This window comes from Centruroides vittatus, unplaced genomic scaffold (genome assembly GCF_030686945.1).
Source record: "Centruroides vittatus isolate TY-2023 unplaced genomic scaffold, ASM3068694v2 contig_958, whole genome shotgun sequence".
Classification (NCBI taxonomy): domain Eukaryota; kingdom Metazoa; phylum Arthropoda; class Arachnida; order Scorpiones; family Buthidae; genus Centruroides; species Centruroides vittatus.
In genome coordinates, this window is record NW_027122637.1 from 1720257 (window position 1) to 1743870 (window position 23614).

The following is a 23614-nucleotide window of genomic DNA, read 5'->3' on the forward strand; positions in this document are numbered from 1 at the left end:
GTTGAGCAGTTAATAACAAATACATTCATTTATTATTATAGTGCATAATGCAAAAACTTTATTAGAAAGTATAAAAATAATAATCATCTTATTTTTATGCTTTTAAACTGTAATAATTTAATTTGTAAATACAAATAGTTAAGCAATATTTATATTATATGTTTAGATAGAAAATAATGTGCCAAAGATAAAAAAATATTCAGATTTATCACAATATTTTTTTATTTTCTTTAGTAAAATCAATAAACAATTCAAAAGATGAAAAAGAAAATAATCAAAATATTATTATAAGTAAAATATTCATTTAAGAAATTATTATTAGAAAGTTGAAAACATTAAAAACATTGAACCAAGAAGATAAAACATTAATTTTTACTTACTGGTTTCAGTCTCTTTATAGCAACAGGAATTTTCCATAATTCTCCCTTATATACTATGCCAAATCCTCCTTGACCTAAAATTCTCTCTGAACTAAAATTATTTGTAGATTTTACAATATCAATATATGATACTTGCTTAATAGAAATTGAAGGAAGGGCTTCTTCCAAAGAACTGAATTCACTGACTGCAGCTGTTAAAAAAAATCAAATTTTATATCTGAAAAATTAATCTGAACATATTAATTCATATATATATTACTAATTTTTACTACAAATATGATTAGTAAGTATAAATATTCAAAATATATCAAATATATATTGATTAATACTGAATTTTACTGGTAATATAGGCCTATAAATTTTTTTATATTACATTATTATTATTATTATTTATTGAACATAAAATAAATCTCAAACAAATGGCCTTTCAGTGGCTAAATGAATAAAACCACTAAATACTGGTAGTTGGTCACAGTTCATGCCCCACCAACAGACTGGCCACGTACAGTTTTCAAAGTTTTCTTTATATTCTTTATCACCTATAGGCCCCAGTTTCTTATAAGAGTTCTCCCAGAAGGCATCTCTTTCCCTATTGACAGATTGCCCACATACTGCATTGCCATAGTTTACCAAACCAAACCTAACCTATCTTTAATAATAAACACTTGAAGATGTCATTAAAATAAATAAGACATTATATACTAATTGATTTAAAATAAAACAGATAATTTCAAATTTTAAAATATAGCTGTGTAACTGTAAAAGTACATGTTATAAATAATAAAAATACTCATGTAAAAATAGGTCTTATAGCAACAAATGTTTACATTACAACCCACAAACATTTAGTTGAATATGAAAATTCTAAATGGTGGTTAAACATGGTTTAATTAATTGATGGCATGAGAGTATTTGTATGTTCATAATTATCCACCCTACATGGTTCAAAACATTGAATATTTGTACTAAATCAGGTGATGTCTGAATTTAATCATTTAACAATTTATAACTAGATAATTAATTAGCTCATAATATATAGTTTTAATAATGGAAATAATTTAAATACAGTAGACCCCCCTATAACACGGGTTCATATAAGACGGATTCGTATAACACGGTGAAAAAATTGCGATCGTGTTTGTCTAACACTCTAAAAGAGGCTTGTATAACACGGTAAAAGAATGAGACAGATTGCCATGGCCGACTTGTCTTGACAGGATTGGTCGAATCTGGACCAATAGTGGACATTGCACAAACCATTGAGTTTAAATGAGCAGCGGACCTATTAAAAAACATTTATTATTCAACGGCCATAAAAATTATATTTCTATTAATGATATCTCCAAAGTTCAGTGAATTTTTTGCAGAAAGAATAACTTATCAGGAAATGTGTCCACCATTCAATGAGCCGCTCCGCGATGGAAACAAGCATCGTGAAGCGGCACTTGTTTTCGTTTGCGTAGGAAAATTGAAAGAAATATCTAAAAAACAAACGTCTATGCCTTTAAAACAGGAAAATATTGTCAACAAAGAAGCCGCGTCTCACAAAAATAAAAAGACTTGCAGAAAATAGAAACATACGTCTAAAATAGCCAAAAAAGTAGAAGAATTTTTAATAAAAACATTTCACTTTATTTTATCATAAAATACATTTAAAAAATTAAATTTATAATATATGTATTTTGTATTATATTGTATTAATAAATAAAATTATTTGTTTATTTCTCACTTATGTAGAACCTAACCCTATACCTCACTGTAAATATGGGTTCATTTTACGCCAATTCGATTTGCACCAATTTTTGTAGGAACAGAACTGCAGTGTAAACTGAGGGTTACCTGTACAGATATTGACAAAATTTGTCAAAAAAAGAAAAAAGAATGCTTAGAAACATTAGGAAACTATTATTATTTGATGGAATCATTCTTTTTCTTCAAATAATGAACTGATACAAAAAACTAGAGTCAAAGCGTGTTAAAGCCATTAAGCTTATGATAGACATGTTGATCTTAATTCTATCAAATAATAATAGTTTCCTATCTATTTTTGTTAGCTTTTTCCTTCCTTTTTTCAATGAACTTCACAGATAGCCCCAGATTCACGCATGTACTGTGTGGTGGCTGCATGAAACTTCAAATTCTCATAACTTCTCTTAAGTGCATCTTCTGAAAAAATGTTTCGAATAAAAGTTTGTTTTTAATGCAGAATCACAATATGCTATAAAAACTGAGAGTTCCCATTAAAGAAAATAAAGTTAATCCAGTTTTTACTAGTTGTAGTGCCATCTATTGTAGTCCCATCTTGTGGCTCCCTTTGATGTAACATTTTGGTTCAATGAATTTTTGTATTGTATTGTATTGTAAAAAGATGCAAATGTGCATATTTTTCAAGTTATTTCAGTAAATTGCTTAAAATGAACCACCCTGTATATGTATACTTTTTTAATAGTTCAAATTCAAATTTAAATAAATCTGTTGCAAAGAATAGATATACAGTTGATGTATAAATATAATAAATATATTCAATAACTAGTACAATATGATTTAAAAAATTTGAAGATGCATTGTTTTTTAAATTATAATTTTTTTTTTAAACATATAAAGCAAGAATTACTCAAAATGAAATGCTTGAACATTCATAAAATGAAATATACTATAAATTTACCAAAAATAGTCAAACATAATAAAAGAGCAATCTATTTATTATCAATATCAACTATAACAATAAAACCAATAAATATTTCCATGTAAATTTTAATTTGGTAACAGTTTGAATTAGTATTAATAAATATTAACTCAATAACTATACTCTAAATCTACTATAATCAAAAAAATATGTAAAAAACTTACTTTTATGTTTTTTTGAAATGTTGTGAGGAACTTTTCCTTCTTTCTGTAATGCTTTATCATTTTTCTCTTTTTTATGATATTCAAAATTTGCAGACTCAGAACTATTTTCAGACTTTTTATTAGTTGTTGGCAACTTGTGTGTATCTTCTTTTGGAATGCTTTTTTCATATGCATTTTGTGATAATGAATTTAACTTTGATTCTTTATTCAAAATTTTTGAATCAGAGTTTCGAGTAACTTCAGCCGAATGATAACTAACCAACCTAATTAAAATTACAGAATAAATCAATAACTAAATAATATCAATATAATATTCTAAAATAGAGATAATATACATCTTTAAAAACAACAATAAAAAATATAAATTATTTTATATTATAGTTAATACTGTTGCTAAGATTAGTTTGTTGTCTAATCCTAATAAATATGTTTATCTGAAGAAGTAATCAAACTTTGTTTTATTGGCACTTCTAATTAATAAACATGCACTTTTCAATTTTATGGCTTATTCATTGGATTTTGAACTTATTCTTCAAAAAACAAAAATTAATTAATTGTTAATTAACAATAATAATAATAGGTCAAATACTAAAAACTACAGAAAAAACATACTCAAAGATACAACACTCACAAATGACATGTGCAGAAAATGTCACATCATGCCAGAAACTATATAAAACATCATTTCTGGTTGCAAACTTTTGGCACAGACAGATTATTTACATAGACATAACCAAGTAGCAAATATAATACACCAAGAGCTTGCAAAGAAACACAAATTATTAGACATCTATAAATCATACTACAAATACATTCCAGATAGTATTGAAAAACAACATGCACAAAATGTACTATGATAGAGCCATAATCACACACACAACAATTACCACAACAGATCAGACACCACAATTATTAACAAACACAATAAAATTACATACATTATAGACATATCCATTCCAAACACTCACAATATACAAAACATATGCAATGAAAAAAATCAGCAAGTACTGTACATGGAACTCACCCAGGAAATAAGGCATCTGTGGAGAATGGATAGGGTGCTTATTATACCTGTTGTTCTCTCCTCTACAAGTGTGATACCATACACACTACACAAAAACCTGGGAACATTACAATTGAATAGAAACACATACATCACACTACAGAAGGCCACTATATTGAATACATGTCATATTGTTAGGAAATTCCTGAATACAGACACACACACACACACTTACTTAATTTTTGTCTTGTTTTGGTTACTATGCCTTGACTCTGGTCTAGCATAGTACACAGCCACCAGTGTCAACTGAGTATAACTCACTAAACCCAACATAATACAGTAAGACCCTGCTTAATGCTGCCTCGCTTAACGCCGATTCGATATAATGTGGTCTGCTCGAAGCCTTAAAAAAGGTAAAAATTTATGCTGATTTAAATTATCGCGGCATTTTATTGATTCATATATAATAGGATTATTTACGAACACAAACCAATCAGAAAAAGGTGCACTTTCTTTAAATCTATGTTTGTTTGATGCAATTTTGGAAAAAATACATCATCATGGATGCAATAGGCAATATTGGCTCTGCTTGCCTAGAATTAACTGATAAATGCATGAACGAAGTGTGGAAGAAGTTATGGCTGAAGGTATCCAAGAATTCTCAACAAGAAGAGCCTATTGCCGTATCGTTAGGTTAACCAAACTCAACCTAATCGATACAGCAGGACTAGAAGATGTAGATGAGCAGGATATTGAGGAGTTACCACAGGTTTCTGATGAGAGTCTTACCAATGACGACCTTCAAGAACAGGCAGAACAAGGAATTTGTGTAGAACCGGAAAATAGAATCTGAAAACAAAGAACCCAAAAAATTTCTCTACAGACTTCCTTAGTAAAAGTTTGGTAACGATAACCGAAATCATTGATCTAATCGTAGTGAACGATCCCGATTTTGAGAGGAGTACAAAAGCAAAACGAGGCATTTTGGATGCAATCTTCTGCTACCGACATTTGCTTAAGGAAAGAAAAAAGTGACAAATAAAACTTTAGAACTTTATTGCAAAATAAAAATAAAAAAAAGAATTTCAGAAAAGTCAGGATCTTCTTCACAAAAAATGAACTTTACATTTCTGTGTGTATATGTTTGTGTGTTATTTAGCATATATTATTATACAAATTAATATAAAAATAACTTAAAATTAAAGTAAAATTTGTTTATTTTTGGTCATGTGTTCCCCTATCCCTATTTACTCTATGTTAAAATGACTTCATTAATGCTGTTTCATTTAACGCTTTGTTGTCTAGGAATGCATCCCTCACACGTTAAGCAGGGTCTTACTGTAATAATATTCTTTAAAATAAGTCAAATCTTTGCATTAAGTAGTAATCATAAAATCATCATCAATGATATGTAAAAAGCTTTTAAAATAACAAATAGAAGAAATGCTAAAATATTTAGTGTCCTCAGTTTTTTCCTCCTTATACTACAGGTCTGTGCCATGTATTCTTTCATTTAAAATATACAGTAATATTTCCTTATAATGTAAATATTGCAAATATTTCTATTTTATAAATTTTTTAAGCAGTTATGAATTATTTTCAAATGATTCCAACATTATTTTTAAGGAAAAAAATTTGTTTTTTAACCCTAGAAAATAAAAACATTACATCTTTAACTTTGTAATTACAGCACAAATTCTGGTTTGCATTAAAACTTCATATATAGTTAATCAGGGCCTCTTGCCCAAGGTTTCCATATCTGATCTCATCTTTCATCTATCTAACTCTGTTCTTGAGATTAAGGAAAGAAACAGATAATAGTGAGAATTTATAGGTCTACAATTTTTTCAAATTGCAGCCCAACAAATTGAAGAGGTTTATCAGAAGTTCTACTATATCAACAGAAGAGAAAAAAATTGCTTAGTGTGTTGACACAAAAATTTAGTTCTTGAAAATTGAAATTAATGCATTATATAAAAAATATGACTCAAAAATATTAATTTTTAAAATATATTTACTTCTTAATAAAAGTAATTCTTGTATAATGCAGTACCTATACAATGCAATTTCAATGTAAGAATTTATATGAAATCATCTGTTTATCTTATTCTAGTAAATGTTCTTTCAGTTAATACAATAGTTTGCAAATGTAGATTGTGCATTTTCCCTCTGTTTGGTGAAAGCTTTTTATTTTTCATGGCAACCTTGTTAGAAAATTTAAAAGACTAAACTGTTCTGTGCTAACAAGACAATTTTATAAACTGGAAATTCTTGTCTAAGCTGCATACTGCTTGTAATTTTCTTTTTCAGTTGCATTCTTGAAAATAGCATTAAATTAGATAATAAACGTGGACAAGTTAGTTAAAGTAGTAAGTGTATATCAATCCTGAGTGATCAAAATCATATATCCTGGTGAATAGCATATATTATTAATTTTTATAACTGTAAAAATTGCATAATGGTATATTAGTGATGAAAAAAATTATAACAATGACTGTTGGCAAATAAATATTGATGAAATAATGTTTCGAAAAATAGTAGTGAAGACAACTAAATTTTTTTTTTATACACAACAGCGGTTTTTTATTTTTTTATTTTCCAATGATTTGTCTTTTCTTTTATGATTACTTTGACAGAGACTTCTGGGTTTTTACTTGTTAGGAGGTTTACCTTCCTTTTATGATTTGCTCTGCAATAATTGCACATAATGTAGGATAATTAACAAGAGACAGGATTAGAGTGTTTATTACTTGTTAAATGATATGTCATGTAAGAAAAAGTTATTAAATTCAGAAAATTTCATTTAGCAAAACATGAATTACAAAACAAACTTATTAAAATTTATAAAATAAAGAATTGTATTTAAGTTTGTTTTGTAATTCATGTTTTGTTAAATGAAATTTTCTGAATTTAATAACTTTTTCTTGCATGACATATCATTTAACAAGTAATAAACACGCTAATCCTGTCTCTTGTTAATTACCCTACATTATGTGCAATTATTGCAGAGGAAATCATAAAAGGAAGGTAAACCTCCTAACAAGTAAAAAACCCAGAAGTCTCTGTCAAAGTAATCATAAAAGAAAAGACAAATCATTGGAAAAAAGAAAAATAAAAAACCACTGTTACAACTGTAAACAGTTGGAATCAAGATTATGTTAGAGGTGCCATCCGTATGAAAACAGATTTTCACAAATAGGACTGTACAAGAAAAAATATCATTTCTAATCTAATTGTGATTATTAAACAAATTTAACTTATATGAAAGACAATGAGAAAAAATAGAGTAGATACGTATCTGAATAAGTAAAAGATTTTTAAATTAAATAACTCACTACTCACCACACCAGAATTACTTCCAAAAAATTATGTACCCAGAACCTTTTACGATGTGATAACTCATACACCAAGGTTGCCATGAAGTGCCAGCTATGTCTTGCTTTCAGGAGGTGACCTACTATTTTCAACATCCTATGTAATAGGAAGGACCCTCCTAACCCCAGCAGATGCCCCAGAATCTATAGTGTCCCTTTAAGGGATAATTGGTGCGATAGGAGCCTGATATATATAGGCACTATTAAACAATCCATGGGTGTCAGATTACAAGATCATCAAGCGGATATTTGTCATGAGAGAACCTCCACGGCCCTCGCTACTTATGTAACCAATCCAGACATAGTAACAGACTTCACCCAGGCAAATCTCCTCCACAATGCACCTCCCATTGAACACCTCAAATGGTTGGAGGCTATGCACATTTTTAAATCCTCCATCACCAGCAGGTGCATAAAATTTTAAAGAGGAGATGGTTTTATCATTGGCCTGGCAAGAATTAATTCACAGCACACTCTAGTCAACCCATTATACATGGACAGGCTGACTTGTCGCACATGCGTGACGTGGGTTTTTTGTAAATCCTTTCAAAATATGATCGAACTGATATTTAAATGACATGCCAATCGAACAAATTTTTAATGGCAATTGAACATCCATCTAGAAACGATTTGGAGCCCAGAAGGGGTTTGAAAACATTTGTGTGACGATATTTGAGTTATCACACCATAAAAGGTTCTGGGTACATAATTTTTTGGATTTTTAAACTATTAAAAAATACTATTGCTTCTAAAAACTGAATTCTAAAGTCTGTGGTGGAGATACTGGCTAAATCTATAAGCACATCAAACACACAAAAATACCAGAAAAAACTACAAATCATTTACTCCATTAACTTCTGAAGAGGGACAGCAATTAATTATAAAGAAGCAGACTCAATTTTGTTGGTATGGAGAGCATTATTCGAGCTTACCTAAATCACTGTAGCAGTATCCTGTAATAGACATGTGTAATGACCTTTACATGCTTAAGATTAATTTTAATGTTCTGTTCCAGTTTTCAATTTGCTGTTCTATTTTCTAAATCAAACCTGATGATGTCTGTGTATATGGAATAAAATGTTTGTTGGAATAAATAATTTGTAGTGTTGCTAGTGTTTGATGTGCTTTAACTGCATTCTAATGTTATGTATGTCTTATTATACATGCTCAATAAACACATTAAAACAAAATTTGTGTCACTATTAAAAATAACATTTTAAAATTTTTGTAGTGAATTCCCATATGATATGGGAATAGATTCCACATGATAGTAAACCATATTATACAACCACATGTTATGTATGAGCTGTGAGTGTGGTCTAATGGTGAAATAGTCAAAAAGTTAAACACATTTTATGAATATTGGACCCATATATTGTGTTATATGAGAGTCCACTACAATAGTAAATTTTAAATTTTTTTATATACAATTTAAAAATTGATGAACCAAAAATCAAACTGAAATACTTAATAAATTATCAATACCACCTGAAAATATTTATGTTTTGTTTAATAAACATTTTTCAGCAGCACAAGGTGGTATTGATAATTCATTAAAAATTATATTTCACACTTTTTACTTAATATATATTTTCATTCAGTGCATCATTTTAATAACTTATTAAATTATAAAAAGATCTGACAGCATAAAAACAACAAACACAAAGAACAAAAGTTCTATTGAAGTTTTGGATGTTTATAAATGACAAGTTTGGGTGTAAAAGATAGTATGTACCATTTTCATCAGTATGTTATAATGCATTCTAACAGCTAAACAGCAATTTACATGAGAGACCCAAAAATAATGGGAATAATTTTGTGGAGGATGGGAGGTTTGTACTAGATATCAGTAGACAGAATTTTCTGGAATCAGTAAGTGAAGCAGCATCGGCATGTCAAGACTTATTGGCCTGTAGCAATTGTTTTGTGAGAGCTGTTTATTCATTTTCATCGAAAATGTGATGTCAAATTTTAAAAAGCAAAACGCTGCTGCAAAATTTTGTTTCCTGTTAAGGAAAAGTGGTTCAGAAATGGCTGAAATGATTCAATGTGCTTACAAACAAGCTGCCATGAGTAAGACAAAAGTTTAACAAATGGTTTTTCCCACTTTCAAAAGGAAGAAATGTCTCTTGAAGATCAACCCAGATCTGGTTGCCCATCCAACATTTGAACCAATGAAAATGTTGAGAAAATTGCAATCTCATTAACAAAGATCGCCATTGAACCATTGATGAACTTGTTGATTTGTCTATTATTTCATGGAGTTCGATTCAGCTAATTTTGTCACAAAAACTCGGCACAAGAAGAATTTCCACAAAGTTTGTTCCGTGCTTGTTGACTGCCGATCAGAAAGGCAATCTCTTGGCAGCTTGTCGGACTTTGAAAGAACATTTGAAAAATGATCCAGACTTGTTTTCTAAGATGATAACTAATGATGAATTGTGGTGTTATGGTTATGATCCAGAAACCAAATGTCAATGCATCCAGTGGAAAACATCACAGAATCTCCTCACCCAAAAAAGCAAGACAAATTAAGTCGAATGTGAAAACCATGTTAATCTGTTTTTTTGATGTGAAAGGAACTGTTTATTCTGAATTCGTCCATCCAGGCTAAACAGTCAATCGACATTGTTATCTGGAAGTCCTCAAAAGACTGTGATGCTGTGAGAAGAAAAAGAAGGAACTTGTGGCAAACAGAGAATTGGTTTTTTCATCACAACAACACACCCACTCACACAGCGCACTCTGTGCAGCAATGGTGTGACCCTCATCCCCCACCCCTTATTTGCCTGATTGCAATTTTGCAATCAGGCAAATAAGGGATGTAGATTAACAGATCAAGCACCTTGCAATTTTTTTTGTTCCCCAAGATGAAGAGAGAACTCAAAAGGAAGCAATTTCAGACAGTAGAAGAGATGAAAACAAAAATGACAGAGGCACTAAGATGCATTTCAGAACAGGAATTTTCTAGGTGTTTTGAACAATTGAAAAAAATTTTGGACAAAGGTATTGAATTGAGGCTAATGGAGACTATTTTGAAAGAGATTAAAATATGAAGTTGTTAAAATAAATACATGATTTTTTCCTGTTATTTTTGGGTTTCTCCACGTATTTCAATTTAACTGTTACATGTACTTTTTAACTATACTTTAATCAGAATGAAGTGCATGTTAAACAAAGCAGAAAATGCTTTAAGACATTTAATTGTTCCATTTTCTCTAAACTTCCATTAAAGCACCTTTTTACACTCAAACCCTTCAAATATGTTTTTATAATAATTTGTAGACAAAAATGTTTTAAATTTATAACATTTCTCTAAAACTGAAGCATATCACTGTTTATTCTGTATAAATTTTGCCACTAAAAATTAAAAGTATTTTTCATAGTTATAATACATCAAATTTCTTTTATTGTTATATTTTTATTTATTTAAATATGAAATGTTTCTTCTCTATTACTGTACAATTGAAGATTTAACAAAGAAAATAAAATGAAAAATATAAAAATAATATAAATCAAATAAAATATAAATATAGGAGTATTATAAAGAAAAAAATCATCTTACTTTTCAGAAGAATTTCTTCTGTCGTAATAGTTACTATTCTGTAATTTTGTTACAGATGAAGAAAATTTATTGTTTAAATTGTTTGAATCAAGTTTAAATTTAATTTTCCAATGATCAGATTTTTCCAGATAATCTGAATCAGTAAAAAACTACAATAAAAAAGTTTAAGTTTAATTTTAATCACAGATTTTAATATAAGTAATAATTCTATCTTTAAATTTTAAAACATTTTAATAAATATCATTTAAATGATTAATTTTTATATCATTTTTATGGAAATGAAATATGATCATTCCACAATTCAAACAAAAATATAAAAGCGCTTAATCTTTTTAAACTTTCAAATTTTTAAATTCTTTTTGCTTTTACTAATTTTAATATTGAGAAATTGTTATTGTAATTTATAATAATCATCAAATATATAAAATTTAAGCGTATTTGAATCATTCTGTTTATGAGAGTATTTCTTCTTTCTTAACTACAAATAAAGAAAAAAAACGAATGCAAAATATCTATAAGTATTTATTATCTATTTGATTATAAACTTTCCGTTTAAATAAAATCTTATCACTAATGATAACTCAGACATTCAGTCTGAGTTATCATTATAAAGCTGAGTTATTAAAATAATAAAGCTGATAAAAGTTACTTAATTAAAAAAATCACATATTATTTCAAAATAACAATAAAATTCTTAGTTCTGCTAATTAAAATTTACAGTATACACAATCTCAAAATTTTCTTAAAATGCTAATGTATTAATTTCCAAATAAGGCAAAACCTTATCAAAAGTTATAATAAGAACAGAATAATAAGATAACAAGGTCCATTGATAAAAATGTCCTATATTTTGTAGATCTTCCTTCTAATCATGTGCCAAATGTCTTTCATCAGATAAGTTTTAGTTTACAACTTTCTTATTATTACATATATACCCCAAAACTGCCACTACAGTAGAGACTCGTAAATCGGAACCCCGGTAATCGGAATTGCCAGTAATCGGCACGATTTTCAGTCGGACTGTGTCGTGCTGAATCGAATGTTTTCGATACTAAATTTACTTCTAAAGTATAATTTTCGTGTTTTTATATTCTTCAATATATTTATTTTGTTTGTACAAAATGCAGAAATAATTTTTAACGATACGATAGCCTCAATTATTATTATAAAAATTTTCGTTAGTCTTAAAATCGATGAAAATTCAACACAAAGCAACACGCAACAGAGAAAAATTCAACACGAAGCGACACGCAACGGAGAAAAATTTGAACATCGGACAGGTTAATATATTTTTTCGTACATAATCCGTAATCGGAACAAATCCCTAATCTGAACAACCCCAGTCCCCAATTGATTCCGATTTTCGGTTCACTACTGTATATAAAAAATTTGTACATATATCTTTGTAGACACAGATGATTCAGGATATTTTCATAAAGTAAATTATCTTAATTTTCAGTAACTTTCCTTAATTATGTGATTTTCCTTATAACTTATGTAATTAGTAATACTATAAAAATTCTGTTCTCTCGTGTAGTTTTTCCATTATAACAACACTTAATTTAATCACATGTAACCAGTCAGTCAGGTTACACTGACTCATAGTGCCACTCCTTGCTATAAGAATTATAGTATGGAGTTTTCCTTGCTATAATTCTTATAAAGAAATCTATTGTTTGATCAACCAATATAACTGTAAATATTGGTATCATTGATTCATAATTAACTAAAATGTTCATTTTTATTTGATTGTGTGAGGTCTAGGACACTATTGTGACCATAGGGCTGGTATCTCTTCGATACCACGTCAGGATGACACCACTGTATCCCTTAGATCAATACAGAGATCATAAATTCGCACGAGTGGTTACTTATGGGTTAGACTTGGAATGGAGTGAATAGAGAGAATGGCAGAAGGAAAGCACTCAGAGATTTACAACAAAAATACCCATTTATTTAACTACATGTTTAGTTAGGTACAGTTAATTGACGTAGAGATTTATAGGTTAATTAAAGGAGCATCATTAGTATACATAACTCAGTCATTAGAACGATAACTATTCCTATTTAGAAGAGTCATGATCGTTATCAATTCTAGATGGATTAGGGAGAGAGCTTACAGATTATCGCGAGCAGGATAAATACCTTAAGATACTTGTTGATCGTATCAGCAAACAGCAATAAAATAATAGATGATATAGTAACTTGTAATCGTTAAAGATGGGTTCAGTCCAACTGTAGATTTCGACGATAGTCTGGCGAGGATGGAATAGATGAGGAGCTCAACGACAATAGGTAGATCAGTATGGGAACACACACACACACACGTCAAATGACAACTTCTACATCCTTACTCATTGTATGCCCTTTTTATATGGAAAGTTGTTTTGCAGGCCCTTCCTTGATTTCGTCAGAGGAGATGATCTCCTTGGACCAATAGAACAATGGGTGACACAGAGATTTTACTCCTCTTAACAAGGAACTCAACTTATGGAAATCGAGTTTAAACTGATGTTATCAGAAAGTTTTATCAGTTGATTTCCCGTTAAACTAACCATTTTTGGTTTACTTTGTTCCGTTTTTGTATAAAATGTAGTTAAATATTTTAATTAAAATTATATAAAACTGTTAAAGTTCACAATATAAAAGTCCTGATCTTCACACTATCCAAACACTCACTGTAACCTTCATCTAATAATATTTTAAATAACTTAATAATTTCCACAGTTAAAAAATTAATAATTTCAAAGTTAGGAATAACTGTCATGAAGAGATATGCATTGTCTGATTTAAGACAACAAGAGTTCCAAAATCAACAAACATCTGCAACTGTGATTGAATTCTGTGTCAAATTAATTGTCAATATTGATCTCGCAGCCAAGAAAGTCTCTAATTTCACTTAGAAAAATGCCAATGCTCTCCCTACTACACCACAATAAATTAGTACAGCGAATAGAGGGGCCCAATTCATTTTGTCTGTTTTTATCATGCCAGTCACCAGACTTTTTGCCTGAACATATAGAGTTTCTCTTACTGAGCAACTGCTAGTACAGTGTTCTGGTGCATTCTGGCTGAAAAATAGCCCTGATAGTAATCGGGCATCCTCAAATTTAACTTGCACATCATTATCAAATGGCAAAAAAAGTTAATGCAGTAGTGGAAAGACCCTTCTGAATTGTGTATTTATGCTCCTTGATCCTCATTTTTAGACCACAAGCAGTAGCTCCAATATATTCACATAAGCAGTAACTCCAATATATTCACCCTACGAATGAGGATCAAGGAGCATAAATACACAATTCAAAAGGGTCTTTCCACTACCACATTAGCTTCGTTCGCCATTGATAACGCCATTGCAAGTTAAATTTGAGGATGTCTGATTACTACATTGCAGTGATGACCTGGTCAAACTGAAGTATCTTGAAAGGCTAGAAATATTCAAAACATTTATAAGAGGGACAGCAATTAATTTTAAAGAAATGGACTCACTTGCAATCATGTGGAGGGCATGCTTTGACTTACAATAGGTCTTAAATTAAGTTTGGAATTTTATATTTTGTATAGACTGTGTATTTTTGTAATTGTTATCCAGTTAGAAGTACCTGTTAAAATGCAACATTGGGCATGCATGTATTTCACAATGTTCAAAACTTATAAAATTTTTGTTCCTTTTTAAAAAATAAGCATTCTATTAGTTCTAGGTAATGTAAACCTGGTGATGACTGTTAAAAATGGAGGAAAATGTTTGTTTTCGTTTAATTAAATCTACTTCATGCTGGTTTGTAGGTGTTACATATTTTGAAGTGTGTACATTTATAAAAAATAAAATAAATAAATTATAGTATTACACAATGTGTTTTAGTTATTGTTACATTCTTTTAAAACAGAACTTTATTTTTAGTTACCAGATATGCATATCAACAGTAATATTTTTAGAAAAAAAGCACTGATTGTCACCACTTTAAATCTATAACAAAGATGTTTTCTTCATTATAGATTCAAAGTGGTAATGATTAATCAATAATTTTAATTTTTAAAAATTCTCTAAACCACTCATGGATTCAATTTAAAGATGTTATTCTTGGTCTAATAAGATTTTGATAGAATTTCTTTAGTTTATCTATGACTCTTTTGTGATAAAATAAGTTATTTAATCACAAAGTCTAATCTTACACATTATAATCCTAGATATTTGCTTCACAAATTAATGGTTTAGCTTTAAAACATTATTTCAGGAACTAAAATTAATGCTTAAAGCTAAAGGAACAAGAACGTACCCTTATTTCTCTTTCTCTAATTTCAAGGAGAAAAAAAATTTTATATCACAAAATCAAATTTTTAAATTTTAACATTCAATGATATAAAATATCAAATGTTTTCAATTATATTAAAAATTTTATATAATGGAAGAAGTATTAAAAAAATTAAAGAACATCTTCATAATCTATTCTTTTTTTCACACACTTCAGGAACAAAGCAACATAGCAGATTTGACCTATATTTTGAAGCTGCTATGTGCTTATTTTATGGTTTCTGAGGTGTGTGAAAAAAGAGATTATATTCTTTTAATATTTCTTCCATTATACAAAATATTTAATTGTATAATCGTCCTTGAATTTTTATCATCTACACACAAATGAAAAAGAAATTATTCTACCAATAATAGAATCCTCTCCTACTACACCACAATGAGTTAGTACATGCCTCAGTGTTTCACAGACAACAACAAATTAAAATTTACATTACTTTAGTTTACATCCTTATCATTATCAGCATGTCCAACATCTGCTACTGGAAGATGCTGTAATGCAATTGAAATTCTGTCAGTGGACATGTGGTCATGCCAAGTAACTCAGAGAAATGACATGACAACTTTGGACAAGTTGTAAGTATACTGAGGTTCACTGTTCAATTTTTGAGCATTTGTTGTAAATGTAACATATATATATCATTAATAATGAATGATACCTAAGCAACTTTCAAATAGCTATATCCTCAAAACTACTGAGAATATCTATATTCATAAAGTTTTTTGTTCAATGATCCATATTATCATCTCCCAACTGATTTCCCTCTCTTACTAACACACACAGTTTACTGTTGGAATAAATTATGTTCAACAATTATTCGTTATCTTAATAATTATATTTTTAAACCTGTTATTGAATTCATAACTTTTTAAAGTAAAAACAAAAGTTAACATTAAAATTACAAATAATATTTACAAATGAATATACAGGGTGAGTCAGGAGGAGAGGTAAATATTTTGGAAAATGACAGTATAGATCAGGGGTGGCCAGACTTTTTAGAACTTGAGCCATATATTGAAAACAGAATTCGTTGAAGAGCCGCATATACATATATACATATTTTTCCACAGCTAAAGACAAATTTGGTCAGTTTTTATATAGTAAAATAAACAGTACTAACACAATTTTGAAAAAATCACATTTATTAATTAACTTGCATGAAAATAAAAAAAAATCACATTGATACATAAAGCTTTAAAAGATTGCACCACTATTAAAAATAATAACAATAAATTGACTGACTAACACAAAAAAAAAAAAATACAAAACGAAATCATTTAATATTTAGTCTTTACTAGTTGAAGGATGAATTTGTAAATTGGAAACTGAGTTTGGATAATTTGGTGTGTAATTTTTAACGGCACTTTTGAGCAATTCATTTAAATGGGAATTGGTAAGCTGCGAACGAAATTTCAATTTAATAAATTTCATATTAGAATATAAAGATTCAACTTCATACATTGACCCAAATAATGATAACAGTCGACATGCTGCATTTTTTAAATGACCATAATTATAATTATTTTTTCTATTAATGTTTTTACGTATTATGTTATTTAATAAATAATGTATAACGCTACCATATTTTGACTTTTTTATTTCAAACAATATATTATTTATTTTATATTATCCAGGAATCATACATAAAAAATAATAAACGCAAAATTAAAAAAAATAATAACAAATTTGGTATAAATTTAAGTATCTTACAGTGAGCCACAAGTATACTAGAAAAGAGCCGCATGTGGCTCAAGAGCCACAGTTTGGCCACCATGGGTATAGATTGTTGTAAGCAAAAAATTTTATATGAATGTGGGTATTATTCTCAGTAGTTTCAGAGATATAGCTGTATGAAAGTTGCTCACATAAAATAATAACAATGAATGATAAATGTGTTACATTCAAAACAAATGCTCAAAAATCATATGCTGAACTTCAATACATTTTACAGTCAAGTCAATTGATCTTTACATCAATTTACTTACACTACCACTATCAGCATGTCCAAAATTTGTTTCCAGGTTATGCTGCAATGAGACTTAAATTTTGTCTGAGTTATGTGGTGGTCATCACTGCTAACTCAGATAAATGACATTTGATGTTTGGACATGAGTTGTAAAGTGTATTGAAGTTCAGGATTCAATTTTTGAACATTTGTTTTAAATGTAATACACATCATTTATTATTATTGTTGTACATGAGTAACTTTTCATACAACAGTACCTCCAAAACTACAGAGAATAATACCCACATTCACATAAAATATTTTGCTTACAATGATCTATACTATCTTTTCCCAAGATAATTCCCTCTCCTCCTGACTCTCCTTGTACATCTGAATATAAAAATTATAAAATAAAATCACATTTAAGGAGAAAAGTTTTCCTGGTTTGTATAATTTTTTTCTACATAGATTTCATTATATTTTTATATATTAGAATGTTCACAACATACTAGAATTTACTTCATATGCTTACAAATTAATGTGACGTATAAAGTAACAAACAAGTTTTATTTCAAAATAAAATAATTAATAATAATAAATACCTGCTTAGATGTTAAATTGCATGATTTTTGTGAAAATTCAATAGTTTCACTATTATTTATGTCATCTCTTAATAGTACCAGATACTTTTGATCTACTGCAATTTAATAACATAATAGCTGTAAGACTGTATATTTATAATTTAAAAATTTTATAAAAATTATGCTTACCAAATGGTTTCAATATTTTCATAGCACGATACTGTTCAATTTCATATAATTTTTTAAATAATCTATTAATAGTGATATTTTTATCACCTAATTTTGTAAGAAGTTCATCTGTTGGACTTTGACGTCTTTGAACTGCTTTCCCAATTAATGCTAAAGTGATTCTATCTACATTCATTTGTGCTCCTGAAAAATACATGAATCATTTCCATATAAAATCATCTCACTGGTATTTGTAAAATTTTTGTTCTTATTCAAGTTAAGCATAAGATATAGATTACTACATACTTAAAAAAAAATAAGAATGTATATAATTTTAAATAAAATATAATTAGATTTTCTATAAAGACATACATAATCAAAAAATTAGATCAATTTAACAAATTCAGATTCTTGATAGATACTTATCATAGACAGTATTAAACATTAAACAGGATAATGAGTTATGTTTTGTATTTGTAACTCAATTATGATAGTTTTTAATGAACTGGTTAGTAATAAACTAGGTTTTTTGTATTAAAAGAAAATAACTTAAATGAAGAAAAAATTTATTAGGCAAACTTAAAATCAGAAATCATGAAATCATAATTGTATATTTAGTCAATTTTTATCATAATGTTCTAAATCTACAGCTTTAAAATGATAAAAATTTACCTAAAAGAAAAATTATTAAAAAAGATACCAACTTAAATTATAAAATATTCTATATGTAATAAAAATTTTTATAAATAATAATCATTTTGAACCAGTCATAAAATGATTCTCTTGAACAACTAGATTAATTAGATACAACTAAACAGAAAAAATTCATAGATAGAATAACATTGAGTTAATTTGTTCAATTGAAGTACAACAATTGACTTACATATATTTACTTAAAAAATCAAAAGTGTTCAGAGGCTATTTACATCCTACTTCAAGTCCAAATACACAACTCTCTGCTATGCATATTAATTTGTTTACTAAACTATAGTTATGAAATAAAAATATGCTACATGTTTCATTAACAGAAGCTTTTTAACATGTTTTGGAGGCAGATGGATGATGAGAGGATATGCTTGTCAATCCACCTGGTGCAAATTAGTCTATATCGCGGCAAACTAATTGGAGGTAAAGTCTACTCAATCATTGAAAGTTCAACCATCAACCACATGATCATCAACTCAACATCACTCTACGTCATACTCTTCAACAGAAAGTAGGCCATCCCTTCGATGACTCTCAGATTAAACATGTTTGATTTTTTTGGGTGATGATTTAGAGATGCTCATACACATTTGAAAGTTTGCAAGAAAGGAACACATAATGTAGACCACAAACAAGCCTTGCACATATTTATATTGTGATTTGTCTCATTTCAGCAATGGCTTTGCTACACTGGGATTACAAATCGAAGTTTGTTTGATAGAGTTTCATAGATGTAAAAATATAAATAATTTCATTAATTTTATTGAAATTATAAAAGTTATGTAAATATGACAGCAAATCCGTTGTTTATGATGCCCCCGTTTTTGTTTTCATTTATTTATTACATTTCTGCCAAACAGGCAACAAATGAAAACAGCCAAAGCAAACATCAACATATGATAGTTCATAAAAGGATAGATGACCACATTTGAAAACTTTTTCTGAACTGCCTCAAACTAAATAGCTATTTTATCATCTTTTTATAAACATTATTTTCCTTTATTTTTCATATACAGATTTTGACATCAATATTTTAATAATAAATTTTAAATTATTATAAAAATATAATTGCTTCAAAAAAATAACAGTAATAATAATAATCATATCTATTCCAAACACTCACAATGTACAAAACACACATACTGATAAAGTCAGCAAGTACACAGAACTCGCCCAGGAAATAAGGCATCTGTAGAGGATGGGTAGTGTGCTTATTGTACCTGTTGTTCTCTCCTCTACAGGTGTCATACCACACACACTACACAAAAGCCTGGGCACATTACAATTGAATAGAAACACATACATCACACTACAGAAGGCCACTATATTGAATACATGTCATATTGTGAGAAAATTCCTGAATACAGACACACACACTGATACACTTTTTTAATTTTTGTTTTGGTTATTATGCCTTGACTTTGGTCCGGCATAGTACACAGCCACCGGTGTTAACAGTATATCTCACATAACCCAGCATAATAATAATGAAATTATTATTCAAATATAAACATCCATTAACTTGCTTTTTCATTAAGGCCAAACAATCTGCTGGATCTGCTTAATTCAATAAAAAATTTTTTCTCAGAATGGAAATACTGGAGATATATGGAATGTAAAATTTATTTTAAATTTTCCATGAATTTCTCATCATTAAGTCAAAATATGCATCTGTATCAATAGAGGAACTAATGCCTGCATAGTAATTAAGGAATTATTCTTCTGTTACCTTTCCATCAGGATTATTTGGACAATCAAAGCTTTTCAAAAACATTAGAAAAACCTGATCTTCGGTCATTTCTCCATTTAAGTACTTAGGATGTTTTCGTGCATTATAGACACCCTTCAAATCTTCAATAGTTATCACGCTGTCACCAGTGCAATCCATCTTTTTAAATGCCTGATTTATCAGATTTATGTGAGCCACCAACATTGGAGGTCTCAGAGATAAAAGAAATTCATTAAAATATATTGTACCACTTCCATCTTTATCAAATTCCGAAAAAAGAGAATCAACATCATGTTGTTCTAAATTAACTCCATAATCATGCAATCCTTTTTCAAATTCTGCTTCATCCAATTTTTTATCTCTGTTATCGTCCATAATACGGAATGTTCTTCCCTATGTCTTGATACCATCAACTCCTCTTTGGAGACATTGATATCTCAGTTTCTCAATAGGAGTTCTCACTTGGATAACCTTTTTCTGAGGATTAGATTCTAATTCATATCTAGCGGTTGTTGCCATCCTCTTAATTTCTGTTGATATTAACTAAAGGCAAAAACTTCAATCCTACCCTTTCCCTCACAAAACCACATCTGGCAGATCATTTGGCCCAATATTATTACTATATTACCATTGTAAGATAAATTTGCTCTTAAATATTTAAACATACATACGTGCAAAATTAAAGCAAAAAACCTTAATGACATTATATCTTCAAACATCACACAAGCACTGCTTTGTTTCATTTTTTTCTCCAATACTTTACTTATCCTCAAGCATTTTCAGAATTATCTAGCCCCTAAGGTAAGGCCTTAATGAACAAACTTGCATGAAAAATTTAAAAATAAACTACAATAAACATTTTGGAATACTTTAAATTCAAAAGTAGATAAAATGTTTATCTCCAGTAAAGCACCGTCTACAAACATTAGATACTGGTAATCACAAATTTTTCTTTAAATTTTTTTAAATTTAAAGAAAAATTTGTATTTAACTTGTATTAAATTTGTATTAAAGTATTTTAAAAAAAACACAGCTATAACAAAAATTTGAAACTAAATTATAATCAACATATTTTCATTACAAAAATCTTTTAAACCAAAAAAAAAAAATAATAATAATGACATATAATGAATAGCTCTGTCCAAAAGTGTTAATAAATGCATGTTTTACTAGAAGTATTTACTCATTAAATGCAAATTTTCATTTATTACATAACTAATTTTGTAAATCCATTAACATACTAAAAACACAATTTAGCATTCAGCAATTAAAATATTTATAATCAAACTGCAAGAATTCTGTATTGCTAACTTTATAAAGAAGTACTGTACACTAAATATACTATCAAAACAGATATACAAAATCTCACATTAAAGTGAGTTTATGACCAGGTTCTTTCAATTGCTATCATCACAGATAAAGTAAGTTTATTTCTCATATATAAATTTTAATTATTGTAGGCAGGCTAGCCATTACACATACTGTATATAGGCCTATTACAAAGTAAACTGATATAACAAACTCTAAACAGTATTTGAATGCACTTAGTTATAGGTATCAAACCTCTGTGTAAATTCTCTTCTGTTCTGTTATTACTTATATTTTTACTTTTATACTTTGTTAATACAGTAGACCCCCTATAACATGGGTTCATATAACACAGTGAAAAAATTGTGATCATGTTCATATAACACGCTAAAAGAGACTCGTATAACACGGTAAAATGTCATCACCAACTCGTGTCGCGACAGGATGGGTCGAATCTGGACCAATAGCGAATATTGTACAAACTGTCGAGTTTAAACGAGCACTGGACCTACTAAAAACACAATTATTATTCAATGGCCATAAAAATTACATTTATATTAATGATGTCTCCAAAGTTAAGTTATTTTTCTGCAAAAAATTCGCTGATCAGGAAGCACGCGCCCACCGTTCGATGAGCCGTTCTGCGACAAAAACAAGCTTAAGCAATGGCGTCATTGAACGGTGCGCACTCGGTAAGTAATCCTACAATTTTTTATTTATAGCATAGTTTATATGGATTATACGTGATTTGGAAATGTTGAGTCAAATTAGTCTAGAATCGATTAATTTTATGGAAGAAAACCTCTCAAACAGCCGTAGTGTCCCTAAACTGCACATGTGCCGGGCTGTGATTGGCTCATGTATTTAAGTGACTTGTAAAACACGGATTCATATAACACGGAACGTATCTACTGTGTTATAGGGGGGTCTAATGTACTTTTTAAAAGTGATAGCTAAGCTGGGAATAAATAGTTACTTTTTATAGTCAAAAAATAACAAATTTACATTATGTTGAAAAATGTTTATTTTTTGGCTGGAAAAGTTCTGAAATGAGATGGAATTTTTGTTTAATGGTTGTATAATTATTATAAAATGATAATGTTAAATGGTAGAGAATTGTTTTGGTATAAAATATGGAATGTCATAATAGTAGACTATGTCTATAGGTCATCGACTAGCAGTGGGTGTTCTTTCCTATGTGAATAGTACTCATAATATGCTATCATTAATTGAGAAAACACAAGGATTATGGCATTGAAAAAACTGAAAGGCAAATTGTGAAATAATAATTTATTTTTTAAACAAAAATTTTACAATGTGTTGGGGCAATAAAGAAAATAACATTGATCTATGATGTTACTGGAGAGAAGATTAAACACATTTGCAGAAATTTCTTATAATATACTTTTTAATATATGCAAAAATAAGAAAACTATTTATTCCTTTGTGAAAGGAACTCACTCTAGAAATTTATTTAAATCTTTTCTTTAACTATGAACCAGTCAGAAATAAAATTAAACTATGCTCTAGCACAGCAGTTCCCAACCAGTGGTCCGCAAGAGCTAAAATATGGTTCGCGAAAGATTTAAAACTTTTATTCATTTTAAATTATTATTCCCACATTGATACAAACTGAATTTAATTTTTACTAAAAATTAAATTCAGTTTGTATGTTATGAAAATGTTATGTTTTCTA

General features: G+C 28.8%; 1 protein-coding gene and 1 pseudogene across 1 annotated transcript in view; both read right to left on the reverse strand.

Annotated features, from left to right (window-relative positions):
- Positions 1-23614, reverse strand: part of LOC136985317 (uncharacterized) — a 53361-nt gene that overhangs the window by 28456 nt on the left and 1291 nt on the right. The window contains exons 2-6 of the mRNA XM_067282574.1: positions 18198-18380; positions 18030-18124; positions 11173-11321; positions 3231-3493; positions 381-571 (exon numbers count right to left, since the gene is read on the reverse strand). Of these exons, the coding sequence (XP_067138675.1) occupies positions 381-571; positions 3231-3493; positions 11173-11321; positions 18030-18124; positions 18198-18380 (881 nt within the window). The remainder of the gene's footprint in view (positions 1-380; positions 572-3230; positions 3494-11172; positions 11322-18029; positions 18125-18197; positions 18381-23614) is intronic.
- Positions 20449-21182, reverse strand: LOC136985328 (calcyphosin-like protein pseudogene; annotated as a pseudogene).